Source organism: Triplophysa dalaica, chromosome 4 (assembly GCF_015846415.1).
Source record: "Triplophysa dalaica isolate WHDGS20190420 chromosome 4, ASM1584641v1, whole genome shotgun sequence".
Classification (NCBI taxonomy): Eukaryota; Metazoa; Chordata; class Actinopteri; order Cypriniformes; family Nemacheilidae; genus Triplophysa; species Triplophysa dalaica.
In genome coordinates, this window is record NC_079545.1 from 12,303,787 (window position 1) to 12,320,684 (window position 16,898).

At 37.2% G+C, this 16,898-nt stretch overlaps 1 protein-coding gene across 1 annotated transcript in view; it reads left to right on the forward strand.

The window, feature by feature from the left end:
- Window positions 1-16,898, forward strand: part of zdhhc8b (zinc finger DHHC-type palmitoyltransferase 8b) — a 53,838-nt gene that overhangs the window by 28,086 nt on the left and 8,854 nt on the right. Inside the window, exons 2-5 of the mRNA XM_056747059.1 lie at window positions 15,066-15,187; window positions 15,924-16,081; window positions 16,157-16,329; window positions 16,711-16,813. Coding sequence (XP_056603037.1) covers window positions 15,066-15,187; window positions 15,924-16,081; window positions 16,157-16,329; window positions 16,711-16,813 — 556 coding nt within the window. The remainder of the gene's footprint in view (window positions 1-15,065; window positions 15,188-15,923; window positions 16,082-16,156; window positions 16,330-16,710; window positions 16,814-16,898) is intronic.

Here is a 16,898-nt window from a genome sequence, read left to right on the forward strand (position 1 = left end):
TCGCACAGAAATAATCAAGGTTGTGATGTAACTTTTGTGATCAAATTCAGTTTTCATATGAATGTTCATGTTTATATATCAACATCTGTCATTGTTCAGTAACTCCACCCGGCCAAATAAACAATGTCAAGAGCATTGTTACAATGTAGAAGGTCATTCTCAGTAGAACTATTAAAATGAAAGCACAACTACACTTGAGTAACAAAAAAGTTATTTTGAGAGCAAAATTAAATGCTATAAAAATGTAAATTTGGGCCATTGTAGATTAGTTTTTGCTTACAGTTACACATGGCAAATGTGTAAAACGGCTTACTAATGTCCAGAAGGCCTAAGGTTTCCTTTAAACTGAACCACAGAGAACTCAACAGAACTCAGCAAACCCTCAGTGTGTCTGAGGTATTAAAACATCAAAAGACTGATTCTGTTCCAAAGATTTTATCTCATCCCTCGGTAAAGGATTTGCTTAAATTGTCTCTTGATTGTGCTAATATATTCCCATTGTTTAGAAGGGAAGCACAGTCATGATTGGTAGTTTGGAGTTTAAGCTGAGAGATTTATTTTAAAGGTCCAGTGTGTCATGTTTTGGAGGATCTATTAACAGAAATGCAATATAATATACATAACTCTGTCTTCAGAGGTGTATATTTGATCTACATACACCGCGATTCCCCTTGCATGGAATTCTACCGTGTAGTTTCTACAGTAGCCCTAAACGAACAAACTGCTCTACAAAACACGTTTCGTAAATACAGAATGTCCTTCGGCAAAGAAGCGAGAACACGATCTTAGGGCAGTGTCAGACACCGTAGTGTTTCAAAAAGGAGGTGTGAAATGAGCCGTTGGTTGCAATTCACAACCTCACCACTAGATGCCACTTAATTTCATACACTGGACGAAAGGGCGATACACAATGTTTTATTAAGAGTATTCTTTCTTGAAAGCTCACTTTTTGGGGGCTTTTTTTCGGTTAAAATCAAGAACTCTCATTCCAGTTTAACACTGTCACATGCACACATAATTCAGACTTTCTAATCCATTCTTTAGTTTATTGTCCCCAGTTCTCCTAGGCTTAACTTATTTTCGAGTTGTATGTCATCGCTCTCTCTGGGAGATGTCAGTCATTATCAGCTGGGGAGAAATGAGCGCTCTTATAGGGCCAAAGTAAATAGTCTCTTTGTCTCCCTCTTTCCTTTTCGTCTGTCAGCAACTCCTGCTGAAACAAAGGCTATTCCTTCTAAGGACTGAAGTTTAGAGAGATTTCCACTGACCAGTCATTACTGCTGTGGTCAAACTGATTTCCTACCATTCTTATATAGGGAAATGTCTCAGATGCTTCTTAATGATTAGATTTGATAGAAGAGGAACTGTGAGAGAGAGACAGACTGCTAATCATCTCTCTGGTTTTTATTCTCTCTGCATGCAAGAAGCCTCTGATTGGCTCCCATGCTGTAATTATTAGAGTGGGCCTTTCTGTGCTATTTGTGTTTTCGTTATATTCTGGTAGGACACCTCATGCATTCATGCTCAGCTTAATGAGTGGGTTGTGAGTTCATCATGCAAAATCATATCCTGGTAACCCCTAATTATAATGCACATTAAATTTAAAAACTAAAATTTCAAAGGTGACTTTCACATGTTCTTCTACCTACTCAAACAAAATGTTTTATAAAAATAAATGTTTTAGACAAAGGTATGCCAAGCTCTGGCAGATATTTAGATATGTACATAACATAAACTGCAATTAGTTGTGCTTGTTATTTATTTTAGTCGTACTTATAGGTCTGGCATTTGAATAAACCCCTTATTCTAAGTATTAAACTCTTGGCTGTAACTCATCTCTCACATTTTGGGCTGGGCAGGTACCTCAAATACGGCAACTTTATGGAAAAAATGTACGACACGATCAGACTTGCACATTTTTTCATGGCGGATGATGAAAAATATTACAGATCCAATTGCATTAGATCAAAGACCTGAGCCATATCTACTGTATTTAGTTTACCCAACAATGAAATATCTGTCATCATTTACCCAACCTCTTGTCATTTCAAACCTGTATGAGTTTTTTTATTCTGCCGAGCACAAAAGAAGATATTTTGAAGAACGTTGGTCACCAACATTCTTAAAAATATCTTCTTTTGTCTTCTGCAGAAGAAACTCATACAAGTTTCAGCTCAAAAGACACCACAGATCTTTTTATATACCATGCGCTACATGCCCACTTTTGCATGCAAGGAGAAACGCGCTGTTTTGGTGTGTGTCTCTTTAAGTGCAAGTGAGCTGCTAGTCTCCGCCCCCTTTTCAGCAGAAAACACAGCCAGAGCTGTGAGCCTGTGCTTCCAGCGACAAAACAATTAAGTATTGTCACATAAAGCGAAACAAGAAACAAGGTCTTGTATTTGATCACCAAACACATTGTTTTCGATAAGCGCCCCCGTTTCGCCCAGGGCCATTCGCGAAGCCCCACCGGTCCCTGTTGGTCCGGTCACGACCGCATTCGGGAGAGGGAACCGTGTCGCATGTTTACAAACCATACACCGTTTTCTGAAGTAAAAATCCTCAAGACAAACGCATCGCTAGTCAAATTACGTTACACAGGCCAATCCCGTCGCAAAATTGAAAACTAAATAAATCCATTGCTCTATTGTCTCCCGTGAGGCTGGGAACAATGTTCTGTGTTGGTCTGTGCAGCCAACTACAGAACAGTTCGTAAGCTTTGCTACTTTTGCCATGTTGGACCTTCACACATGCGAAAAATAAAAATGCCGGCGGCGCAATGGGTAGACACGTTCTTAACAAGGGGTGGACATATTATAATAAGAACGGCTGCATACGTCATTAAGAGAGCGATTTCTGAAGCGCTCGTTTTCTTGCAGGCTTGCAGAGATAGACTCACATAAAAAGTTAATGATTTGTATTTTTTCACATTTTCTGAGTTGGCAGATGCACAAGAGACCCGATTTTAGCATTTAAACATGGAAAAAGTCTGTTTTTTGCGGTAGCAGCCGCAGAGCAACGTGCATTCATTTATAATTGTTGCAGATTTGGAAAAATGACCAGCCTATATAAATTGTACAACATTTACTGATATTACATTTCATAATATTCTCGCTCTCTTAGAGTCGGGCAGGTCAAGGACTTCAGGATTGTTGAGTATAATAGCCTTCAGTGCTTAGTAAAACCATAAGATAGCTTGTGTAAAACTTACTGACATGGTTGTACAGTTTAAACATGATTATCAGCTGAAGTGAAAGTCGAGCCCTTGCTGTATGCGTTTCAAATGTTGCTATTCTTTGAAATCCTTCTTTTAATACCTCTATTCTAACTCTAACTTCTTTTCGTTTTTCTTTGACTTTCCTCTCTTCAGTATTTGTTTAACATGCATAGTTTAACGCCAAAGGCTAGACTGGAAGGTATGTTGATACAGATTCTCTCCTTTGTTTCCATAGTCAATTATTAGACTTTCCATCTCTTGCTTTGTTCATCTCGCTCACACACACACTCTCTGTCCCTCTTGATGGATTTGTGTGCTGTAAATAGCAGCACCTGTTCGGCAGAGATTCACAGGAAGCAAAGGGTTATTCTGGGCGTGAGGAGCTGTCTTGTGTTTTTTGCTTGCGACTTGGAACTGTATGGGAGTTTGAAAATCAGTTCCAGACTGCATGTCCCTTTAGTAACAGGAGATAGCACATATGGGGAGGTATTTTTTTACATTAAAAGAGCATCATAATGTGACTGTGGCCAAATACTCGTGCCAGGTGACGGGCGTATGTTTGAGCGCCTTTGATACAATCCTGAAGCTAAAAATTTGAGAATTATTCACGTAACCCAATGCCAATTTATGTATACCACAGTTTTATATTTGTAACATTTTTGGTGAAATGCCAGTTCATTTGGGGCACTGTTTGACACACAAACGCGAGGTGACTGGACGGCCACGTGTGGTGAGGTATTTATAACCATATAGCAGTTCTATTCTGGCTGCAACTTAAACACATCTCATGGTTGACAGCGAGAACCCTGTCTCACGTTCGTAGGTCTTAACGCCTACCCGGAGTTCATTTTTCTTACAACCTTGTTGAGTGTTATAATCTGCGGTTACTAATAGAATGTTTAAAGCGGTATGGCAGGGTAGTTGATCCAACTTTTAAACTGTCAGAGAGTTAGAAAGCACCAGTCCTGAATATCACACTGTAGACGTACAGGAAGGCCTCAGTATTTTATTAAGAATACATGCTTGGTTGGGCGTACCCACATGACTGTTTGTGTTCCTTGCTCAATCTCTCTCTTGGTCCAGATGGCTAAGTGTGGGTTTTGGCCTGTTGGATAAGACACACGCACACACACACACACACACACACACAAACACCAGTTTAATAAGGAACCATGCTCAAGTATACCATATTACATATAACATTATTTTAAAACTTCATATGGTCGTCATTTTATTAATGTTAGAAAACCTTTTTTTATTAATTTATTTCATTTTTCGGCTTTTTGAACTACTTGAACACATGGCCAGCACATCGCTTTTATGTACGATTACTTGACAATAATATATTTAAAGGGGATGTGCAATGGTGTTTCATGCATTCTGACTTCTTTACAATGTTATACATGCTGGCTTCTCGTGCTTAACATGGTCAACTTGTCAAAAAACGAGTTGGATGTATGACGTAGTATTTCTCATTAAGTCATCAAGGGAGAGCGGGATAGAGAGAGCACTGCGTTCGTGATGGTGAGGTGTGAGGTGGTAACAAAACTACAGATATTTCACAAGATATATATTTTGTGGTCTTACTGGAGTCTGTTGCAGGTTTTGAATGAGGCTGAATAAATAATTACAGTGTTTACCTTTTCTTTTACTGCAAATCATCTTTTTGGCTGCATAAAAATTCAGACAGATTTGGACATGATAATGTTAACACAAATCACTCTGGGTAAATAAATTCTACTAAGATTTGCTGATTTGAAATTCTTTTCACAATTTTGTTTATTTGGTAATTTCTGGTCGGCCCATGACCTCGTTTGTTGGACCAGCATCAGGTTTTCTTATGCCTTCAGGCATATTAAGTGTTTACACTCCCCATCCCTCGCTCCGTAGTTCATAATAGATAGATTGTCTGTTGTGGGGTTGAAGGGATTTATTGTAGTGTTTCTTCTTGGTCCTCAGCATGTGAAAGCTTCCCATTGTTCAGAGGGTCCCTCTCTCTCCCCTCAGCCCACTCTACTGTGATAATGCAAGTCAACGTCTTTCTGGCCTCTTTTTTATAACAGAAACATTCCATCTGATGGATTATTATGTTTAATTTTAGGGCTTGTTTGTGCGCAATCGGTCTGACTGATATAATATAAGGAGGTCATATTACTAAGCTGTCATTAGGAGTGTGCTTTGATCCTCATTTAAAATGTTGTTTTTTATGAACACTGTTTTGTTAACATTACAGTCATTTTTATTAAAGCACTTAATGTTCCATCATATTTGACTTCCCATTGCAGTGTAAATGATATGATTAAAAGTAAAAGGTTTACTTAATTGTATTGCTTAGCATAGGTGCAGATGGTGTCATTGAAAAAATATAAAAGCACATAAAATCCATGTGTATAAATAGCCGTTAATATACTGTTTAATTAAGTGTATTAATGTGGGGAAAGAGTGAGCTATTCCACTGCCAAAAGTCTTATGGAGACGAGTTTTACTCCAGATGGTGATAATTTCATCATCACTATTATTAAAAAGAACGCAAAGCTGGTTTCAAATCAGTTGCTTTTGACAACTCACATTCTTCTAAACAATAAAAGGAACAGCAGGGCTCTACGATAGTTCATTGGTTTACGTGTTTTTGTGCTCGGACACTGGAGACACAAGCAAGTTCCGCGAGCGAGGATGATTCATGCATCTGGAGTGGCGGCTCTCTGTTTTACGCAAATATAACTTGAGCGTGAGCAATGGGACGGGGTGAGAAAGTGGAGCATCCTCCATTTTCCACGATTTTTAGATGTCAATGGCCCCTAAAGAATAAACACCTTCAACAAGCATTTGTTAATTTCTTCCAAAAAGTGGTGGGGACTTGTTCCACCCGCAAATTACGCCTATGCAACCAAACATTTATTTATTAGCACCAAAAGAAACATCATATAACTAAAGAAAGTGTGCGGGGCTCAGCTGTCGAACGCCAGGCCAACACCGCACAGAAATGGTCGCAGTGTAGAGCCATGAACAGTAAACCCAAAAATGAAAGTTCTGTCATCATTTATTCACCCTCAAGTTGTTCCAAACCTGTATGCAAAGATATTTGGAAAAATGTAAGCAACTGATAACTGGACATCATTGACTACCAATGGGTGAATGATCCCTTTAAAGAAACCCTGGAATTTGTCTCATAGACCTTATCTTCTTAAAACAAACACTAAACTGAAGCACAAGTTGAATAAACAATGCTTGGCCTTAACACTTTTCCCCCTCTCACTTAAGAGTCATTCTGTCTGGATTTCCTTTCAGGAAGTGGCTGGAAAATGGCTGTGACTATTTTCCACCCACTTGGAAGGGTTCACAAATACTGCTTAGATAGATAAACAAGTGTGTCTACACGTTTGTGTTTGTGTTAAGAAAGACATGTACATGAAAGAAGTGAGGGGATATTATAAAGTTCCAATACTTAGCAACAGCTTCAAGTCCAGCTGGATCTGTCTCCAAGAGCATCTACTGTAAATGCCTATTTGACCGGATAGTGTGTTGTTCGTATTATTGTTGAGTCTTACAAAAAGATAAAGTACACAAGATTTGAGGAAATTAACCTTATACAATCATCATAGTAAAGTGCTGTTACAACAAAGAGATTTGGAGGGAAGCAAGCCCAAGTATTTAGTTGTAAATAATGTAGATCTATCTTTTAGGATCTAATTGTGTCATAATAAATGGGGGTTTTATTTAAATTTGCATACATACTATGTACTTTCTTCACTGGTAAAGAGGAAATGAGATACTGTACTTAGTGTGTGTAATAAGAAACTACACTATCACATTATTTTTAAGGTTTTAACAAAGTGACAATCAAATGATAGATTTATCATTTGTTTGTTGAAGATTTGTTATTTTGTTAAAGAATTAACAACATTCAATGTAAACTAATAAAAACTGAATAGATCGGTCTCAGAAAAATAAAACAGAATTTTAAAATCCATCCATCCATCCATTTTCTACCGCTTATCCGAACTACCTCGGGTCACGGGGAGCCTGTGCCTATCTCAGGAGTCATCCGGCATCAAGGCAGGATACACCCTGGATGGAGTGCCAACCCATCGCAGGGCAGAATTTTAACATAAAAATATGAAAAATATATTTCAATTAAAATATTTCAATAGCTTTACGATACATATATATATATATATATATATATATATATATATATATATATATATATTTCTTTTTTGGGGGGGGAATTAATCCAGGAAATTGCAATTCAAGTGAGTCTATACATTCCTTTTTAACGATACATATCTTAATAGCTCTACAATACATATAACCAGAATAGTATACTTTACATTAACGCCTCTTTAATATATTATGATTTGGGACACAATAATTCTGGTCTTGAATTTCATTTAGAATGTGTACCTGTGCAAACTGGGATGCAGCCATGCAGTCAGATCTATCTAATGTTATCGGACAATATTATTTTGGAGAATCTTCGATGACATTAACCAAGCAGTGTCTTCATGAAAACAAGCAAAATGTTTTCTTAGAACAATGTGCAGCGAATCCCACACCTTAATTCAGGGTCTTTTATTATGTAAGCTGTTCACATTTTAACCATACACTATACTGTAACTATAACTATATTTTTGTCCAGGCCAGCGGATGATAATGATAACTTCATTGTTTATTTTAAGCTTCCGCCTTCACAATCGCTAAAATGAACATCACCTGCAGCTTATACTTTCGTTTTCTTTCTTGAACATCTTTTTCTCCAAAATATGATAGCAAAGACTAGATGCTCTCAGTATCTTTTTCATTATAACTGTGATGTGAGCCCCACTATTTTCCTTAATTAAAAAATGATTCTACAAACTTTGTTTTTTATAGTTATAGTTAGCGTTATAATGTCGATGCCCCTTAATTCACATTTTTTCTCCTCGTTGTCTTTAAAGTAAACATTTAAAACATCTGAATCAGAAAACATTTTAAGGTTTTCCTTTCCTTTCATGATCAAATACTGTAATGCAGCTCATACACGAGTACAAGCTTGTCTTCAGATCATGCAGAGATTCTGAAGTTTCCAGTTTCGACTTAAATCTGTGCCTGACGTTCAGCCTGGTTTGGGCTATTCAATATTGGCTGTGCATGTAACCACGGCAGCTGCAGTCTGGCCTTAAAATACGCACGGTAAGGAATGCGATGTTGGCCGATGTGCAGCGAATCCCACACCTTAAGTCATGGTCTTTTATTATGTAGGCTGATCACATTATAAAGATAACTATACTGTAACTATAACTATATTTGTGTCCACGCCAGTGGATGATAACCTTACATTCGTTGTTTATTTTAACCTTGCGACTTTTCCAATCGCTTAAATGAACCTGAGCTGCAGCTAATGCTTTCGTTTTCATTTTCGAAGTTTTTTCTCCAAAATATGACCGCAAAGGCTAGAAAGCATCTCTCTCTGAAGGTGCCCACATATCCGGGTTGTAAAACATATATTTTGCCAGCTTGGTCATTACATATACAGTATAATATCCCGCCATAAACGCAGCGCTTTCCGACCACTTTAGTCTTTAGTTCAGACATAAAACCTGCATTGCGATCATCAATAACCAAACATTAGAGATCCACCAGAGACTGTTTGACAGTATGTTTTATCGTTCATCAGCTCGAAAAAAATATTTCTGATAGTGATCCCAATGATCTCGGTATCTTTTCATTTTAACTGTGATGTGAACCCAGCTGTTGTCCTAAATTAAGTGATTAAATGATGTTTAAAATTTTGTTTTATTATAGTTACCGTTGTACTGTGGATGCCTCTTAAGTCAAATTTTTTCCCAAGTTATCTTTAAAGCAAACATTTAACGCATCTGAATCAGAATACATTTTCAGGATTTCTTTTCCGGACATGATCAAATACTGTAATGCAGCTCATACACGAGTACAAGCTTGTCTTCAGGTCATGCAGAGATTCGGCAGTTTCCAGTTTCGACTTGAATCTGTTTGAGGTTCAGCATGGTTTTTGCTATCCAATATTGGCCACGCATGTAACCACGGCAGCTGCAGTCTGGCCTTAAAATACGCACGGTAAGGAATGTGATGTGGGCCGAGCCAACAACTGCCACTCAGAAATGCACTGTCAGGAGGACACAAATTAAAGAAGCCGGGTGTGTAATTGTGTTTTGGTCTATTTGTGTCTGTGTGGGTGCACCTATAGATATGTGTGTAACCCTGCTTCAAGCCTGCCAGAATAGGAGTTTCGGTGGAGGACGGATTCTCTCTGGTCTAAATCTGACCAGGTATTCGGGTTCATATTAGTTGAGATTCATTTGATCTGCTGTTGTCAGGGATCTTCTTCTGTTTTAAGAAGAGGAAGGTGTCATCTCTTCTGTTGTCTTTTTTAAGCTTGATTAATAGACTGCCTTGGTGTTTGTGACCTTATTTACAGCCTGTTTCTTTCTCACTACTAAATTTGTTTAAAGGGCTGGCAGTAAGTTCTTTGATGCGGATTGTATGTAGGTATCAAAGAGCGCTTATTGATTTTAATGTGGGGTATACAGTATGTATACTCCTAACACTGTGGGTCTATCTGTTAAAGCTGTGTTACTCCCTCCGGTTGTGCTTTGAGTAATGCTTTAATCTTGTAGCGCGTGGGGAAGAGGTGTTAGCTCGTGGGATAGTATGGAATTGATTGTTTGTGTTTTCCACATCTTCGAGGCTCAACAAGGACTTTTCTGCTGGTGTAGCTGTTAATAGTTACATATTTTTATTTGTGTAGAAAGAAATGTATGTGTGTTTTCTTTATCCAAAAATATTGCATAATAAGATAATACAACATAAATAGATTTGAAATCCTAACGGATAGAAATTTTACATAAATTACATTTCAACTCAATTGTATTTATATAGCGCTTTCACTATTTAGCATTGTTGCAAAGCAGCTTCACATATATGTAGGCAGTGGTTACTGTAAAGATAAATAAATATGAAAAATAAAGTCAATACACGGTATTATACATGGCATTTTAGCAATTTTTTATTAAGCCATAAACATTGATGAAACTTAACTGAAATAAATCATATCTTGGACTCTCTCAGAAATACGGTATAACATTTTCATATCACAATTATTATATTATTATTAATAATTATCACGGTAAATAAAACAATTAATTGGCTTTATTGTAATGAGAGCTATGCATTTAGTTTTGGGGAATTTAAACATTCTGTTAAACATTGTTGCTACAAAATTACTGTTTGTTGTTGTTTTCAAGACCATCAGTAGTCATTTCAACAATTTCAACAAAACTTTATTGATGTCAGCCTGCAAGAAAACCCTACACTGGCCAGATAAGCGGAAATTACATAGCAATTAAAAATCGTGAGGCACTTATACACATGATTAACAAAAGACTCCTATAAACCAGCTGTCTTTATTGTTGATCCCTGTCGTTGTGTCTTTATACATATTACATATTACATATTACAAGGTTTGTCTGTAAAATAAGAGTGCCAAGTAAAGTTGTTTTGGAGTGATAGAGTAAGAAAAACATACAATCCCTTTAATATTTTGATGTCTTTTATGTAAAATCTTGTTAAATATTCTGTGGATGCCCAATTGCATCTACTGATGCTTTGCATGGCTTTATCGACACTGCAAACACCCTAATATATGTTAATGTGCCTTATGGCTTAGATGGTTTATTGGTGTGTACTGCTGAAGGACTGGGAAATATTATGAGATACTACAACCTGATCTGACAGAAGAACGTTACTATGGTACTAGGAATTAGATATGTGAATCTTGCAATAACGTACAAACATAGACACAACACCATCACAAACATCATAGGGCAAAAGCAAATCATATGAAAACATGAATGAGATTATACAAATTCAGTTTGCTAACACGGTATATAGCTACGAATTTTACATGAAATTATGTTGAAGACTATGGGGCGGTTTCCTGGACAGGGTTTAAGACTATTCCCACACTAACTTAAATGTGAGAGATGTCTTGATCGAAAACAACTCACACGACGTATCTTACCATATATCAGTGTGTTTGTTTTGTCTCGAGGTGCATACCAGTAATGTTTGTGTAAGGTGTGCTTTTGTAAATCAATTTAAATATCCTAATTTCACTAAGGCCTAGTCCTGGTTTAAACTAATCCCTGTCTGGTAAACCAATAACTGTGCCATTGTTTTGTCTCAAGATGCGTTTTGTCTCAGTGTGTTAGTTAGCAAGCCCTTGAGGTATATTTAGCATATTTCTTTAAAATCTCTTGCATAATGGTGTCACCTGGCAAACCTTCACAATTTGTCCTTGTGGCAGTCTCATTAAACCAAAGAATCTGTAAAGTTTTGTGACACAGTATAAACTCCGGTATATAAACGCCTCTATGTTTATTTTGGACCCTACATCGCTCTCTAGAGTGATCATTTATTTTCATAAGATTCTAATGAGAGAAATGTAGGCCAGATGTTTTTCTTTTTACAAGTTTGATTTCTCTCCTGTCAGAGACTCCAGGGTGGATCTGTATATCACACGATGCTACTCTACGTTCTCTCAGTAAGCACTCGTCTGAATGATTAATGATATCCTGAACGCATACCCATGTTCCTCTTTTTATGAACTCAGCATAATATAGCATGTCGATTTTACATGTTGATTAATGAAGCGTTGCTGCATGTTTACACGGCGCTCCAAAGCTTCACTAATTGGCCCACAGTGCTTTTATAAGAAGCAAATGAGAAAAATAAGTGAATTCATTTTTAGGTTGATATCCATCCTGCTCAAATATGAAAATATAAAATCTATACTACAAGCACATACCGAAATATTGTTTTTCAGCATAGATGCAATTTGGCAGTTATGATGAGCTGAACTTCAAAAGCTTTTGCATCTACTCTAGCACTTGGATCTGTTATCTGTGTAGTCAAATGGGATCTGGATGACTAAAATACAGCCATCCCTCCAGTGAGGTGTGCATCAAAGATGTATGCGTGCTGCATATCAATGATGCAGGGAAAGAAATGTATGATGAATTTTTCAGATTTACACCGATATATTGTGTAAATGAATGTGGTTTGCAGTCAGTTTGAGAAATTATCAGAGGATTTTTGAACATTTTTACTTAATTCCTGTTTAAATGTGTCCTATGGTGTGACAGCAAAAATGTAAAGAAAACCTATAATAATAATATACAAATAGCATGAGAGAGATTTATCTCTATTGTTAGACACGTATTGTCATATAGTGTTATTTATTTGATATAAAATTATGAATAAATAATTTCCCCCACGAAAATATTTTTTAATTAAAAGATATAAGGGATGTCTCACCAAGTTCCTACAATTTACAAATATATCTATTGCCATTTAAAAAAATATCTAAATAAATCTTACATCAAGATACATTTACTAGACAGGGAAAGTGATCCACAGTATTAAGTCTTGTTTTATGAAAAAATAATTAGATTTGTTTATTTTATGTTTTTTTGTTTTTTTTTAACAAAAACATACTTAATTCTTATATTTTCTTTCATAAAACAAGACAAATTATTTTAGGTCACTTTACTTGTCAAGTAAATGTATCTCAATAAAATAAATTCGATATTTTGACAAAAAAATAAGACAAAAATGCTTAGTAAGAAATTCATTATTGCAGTAATAAGATAATTGTAAAATTATACCAGACGTATTTAATAAAAAAATTATGCTTTTCTTAAACCATGCTTGAGATTTGACTCAAAAATCTAATAACAAAGCAGTTTTTAAAACAACAGTTCCATGTAAGAAAGTATTGTTTAGCCATTTATTCCATAATAGTTATTATATTCCTTTTTTATCTTGTGAGACAACAACCCATATATGTGACACACACGCTCTCACTTCTATCCGCTCTCGTGTTTGATGTGCAAATTGAGAAATGATGAGACTAAGACAGCACTTAACTTTCAGATGAAGGACGCGTCACCGCACACAACTTCATGTCTCAGAGACAGCGAGATGCCCACGGATTGAAGGGTTATTGCTTTTCACAGGCGGTATATTTATTCCATTATTTCCCAGATGTTCTTGTTTACCCCTAAGGAGATGTTCAGGCCGGCGATAAAACAGGATTTCATTTCATCGCACACTGTATTGATTTATTCCGAGGTCATCTGTTTGTGATTGGATTATACATGAAGGAGTAGTTATTCCATCTCTGCTGTATCTGAGGGTGATGAATCTGGCCTCTTCATCATTCTTATCCTGCACTTTATTACGTGTGTGTCTACATGTTACGTTTGCATTTGCATACTCAGGCTATCGAACAGAATGAAGACTTTAAACGAAATGCATTGAATGAGAAACTGAATGCAATGGGAGGATTGTATGAAATCATTGTGATAAACTGTGAGACAGAGATGATAGATGTCTGCAAGCTGATGTCTGCTACCCTGGCAATTCTCCGGAAAAGAAATTCACACTTTACTGTCTGGCCTGCACAATCATTCATTTTTATGTATCAATGATTTCAGTGTTGCCTGCTCCAAAAAGGCACATCATAACAACACAAGCTGTTGTTGATGGCTTACATGTTAGTCAGATAGTCTCTTCGTGTCCAAGTAGGCGATTCTTAGTCAGAATAAGATGCCTTTGCGAGACTAACAAATGTGATAGACTGCTTTGCCTCAGGTCCAAGTATAGCAGTGCTCAAATAGACGCCTGTTAACGCCGCTTAAATAAGATCTGAACTCGGCCCAGCGTGGGGACTTATTATGAGATGACTTGCGGTAAGTTAAAGCGGGCGTAACACACAGGGTTTCTGCCAGACTCATATTAATCTTGAGTACCTATAGAGTAGTATTGCATACTTCGTATCTTCGAAGAGTATTTAGTTTGATCACATTTATAAAAGATAGATACAGCTTTACGATTGTTTCGGAAAACATACGGCGCGTGCGGGGGGGAGGGGTAGGCTGAACTAAAGCACGTGCGCACCCATTGTCAACAAAACACAGACATCAGTTTCACTCACTGCAAGTCCGGCATCTTTTAGAACTGGGACGGCTCCATATATCAGTTTCAAACGATCTCCAAATCCAGCGTTATATCCACAGTTTATATAACAGTCATCACCCAAATGCAAACAAACCAATACCTGAAATTCGCGAACATATACTCTCTCTCTCTCCTGCTTACAAGTGAAAGTGAGGTGTCTGAAAGGTTGCGCATGCTCCTTGCTGCCGTGTGGCCGTGCCGCGTGCTTTACCGGGAGAATTGTCCAATAAGGGACTAAGAAAAGTTGTTACAAAACAGTTTTATATGTTCGAAAAAAACGCTCTGAAACCTGTATGATCGCTGGGGGAGTGTATCGAGCACAGAAATACTACGTAATATGTCCAACTCGTTTTTTGACAAGTTCAACGTGTTAAGCATGAGAAGACAGAAAGAAGTCAGAATGCATGAAACACCGTTGCCAACCGCTTTAAGGCATCTAAAGAAAGTATTGATCTACAACATTTCATCCTTGTCCTAATGGTCCTATTCACATCCAGTGGATCTGGTAAGGAGTAATATTTTCCTTTATCTTCTAAAGCTGTTTGTATATGAACTTTTTTATAGCGTAATTCAGAAATTACTCGGGAAAGGCCTAGAAATAAATGACTGTGTAAACGTTACTGCACACATTTGTTTTTACTTTATTCTGTTGACCATCGGCATGAAGTGGCTTATAGCAGCTCACAACAAATCTGTCTTTAGGTTTGTGTGGATATCAAACTTGAACTAGACCAGTGATTCATTTGAAATGACTAAAATGAACAATCACATGCTGTTCATTTAATTTATGTCTCTCTCTCTTGTATTCTCTCAGGTGTCCGTGGTTAACCAAGGCTGTCTCCCCTGTCGTGCCTATATACAATGGCATTGTCTTCCTCTTTGTGTTGGCCAACTTTAGCATGGCCACCTTCATGGATCCAGGAGTCTTCCCCAGAGGTAAGCTTTGAGCCAGTCATGGTTTATTACGATTTCTGGAAAACTGCCTTTTGTCTTCACAACATAATGTTACAATGCGAGCGACCCCAAAATATGATGAACCTTTTGCGAGGATACAAATCTATCTATATATTTATATTTTGTATAAAGAAACATTTAAAGGAATAGTTCACCCAAAAATATAGTAACACATAAACAGTATTTTTATTCCTACTATAGAAAGTCAATGGGGACCATTTTTTGGGTGAGCTATTCCTTTAAGCTGATGTTAATGTTAGATGAATAGGAATTGTGATTGTATAAAGACAACATTTTAAATAATTGGCTATAGAAATGTTGGATGTATAAACAATTAAAGCATATTTTTACTGTATATTTTCATTTTGCTTTGCGGAGACTACTTTCAAAACCCCTCTGAGTGAGATAAAAGTGTAGTGAGAAAAACTGTTTTTAAAAATGAACAGTTGTGAAAACTATACTTGCACTGTAGCAAGAAGAGATAAACAAATAAAAATAAATAAATATGTACACTTTTAAATGAAACAGAAATATTGTTAAGTAAACTCTTACCATTTTAGCAGTATTTATTTTTCCTTTATCTGGAGATTTTTTGGGGGGAAATTTTGGAGGCCCCTGGGGCTCCCCGGACCCCAGTTTGAAAACCCCTGATCAACAATTTAAGCAGTGACACACCAGTAATGTTCATGTGAATTAATACAAATATTTTGTTTCTCAGCGGACGAGGACGAAGATAAAGACGACGATTTCCGTGCTCCACTATACAAAAACGTAGAGATAAAGGGAATTCAGGTGCGCATGAAGTGGTGTGCCACATGCCACTTCTACAGACCTCCGCGCTGCTCGCATTGCAGTGTGTGTGACAACTGTGTAGAGGTAAGACACAAACACACATTTAAAATGATCATGATGACAAGCGCTCACACACGCATGCCTTCCTTTTCTCTGCAGGAGTTTGACCACCACTGCCCATGGGTGAACAACTGCATCGCCCGGAGGAATTACCGCTATTTCTTCATGTTCCTGTTGTCTCTTAGTGTTCACATGGTGGGCGTGTTTTCCTTCGGCCTGTTGTTCGTGTTAAACCATTTGGAGAAGTTGAGCACACTCCACACAACTGTGACGTATCCTTCCACTAGAGTAATAGTAGTTCATAATGAGAGCTACTCTGATGGATGAGAATGTTGTTGCTTTAAGCGTTGACAGAAACGTGTTCTGAAAGTTCACCCAAAAATGAACATTTTGTCATCAATTACTCTCCCTCATTTCATTATAAACCATGATTTAATTTCCTCTATGGAACAGAAAAGATATTTTCAAGAACTTTGATAACCGAACAACATTGACTCCTATTGACTTCCATTGTATGTGCACAAAACCACTGAGAAATTTCTCAAAATATCTTCTTTTATGTTTTGAACAACACGCGGGCAACAAATGATGACAGCATTTTTATTTTTGGATTTGATAAAAGTTAGTGGACTCCTTAACTCTTGCTTCTTTAGTCTGGTGGTGATGTGTATAACTGGGCTGTTCTTTATCCCAGTTATGGGCCTCACTGGATTTCACATGGTTCTGGTGGCCCGAGGACGCACCACAAATGAACAGGTGAAGTTCGCCCACTCAAGCGCACATTTACACACTGAATATGTTAATTCGGCCCTAAGTAGAATCGGAGGCACAATCTCTCACA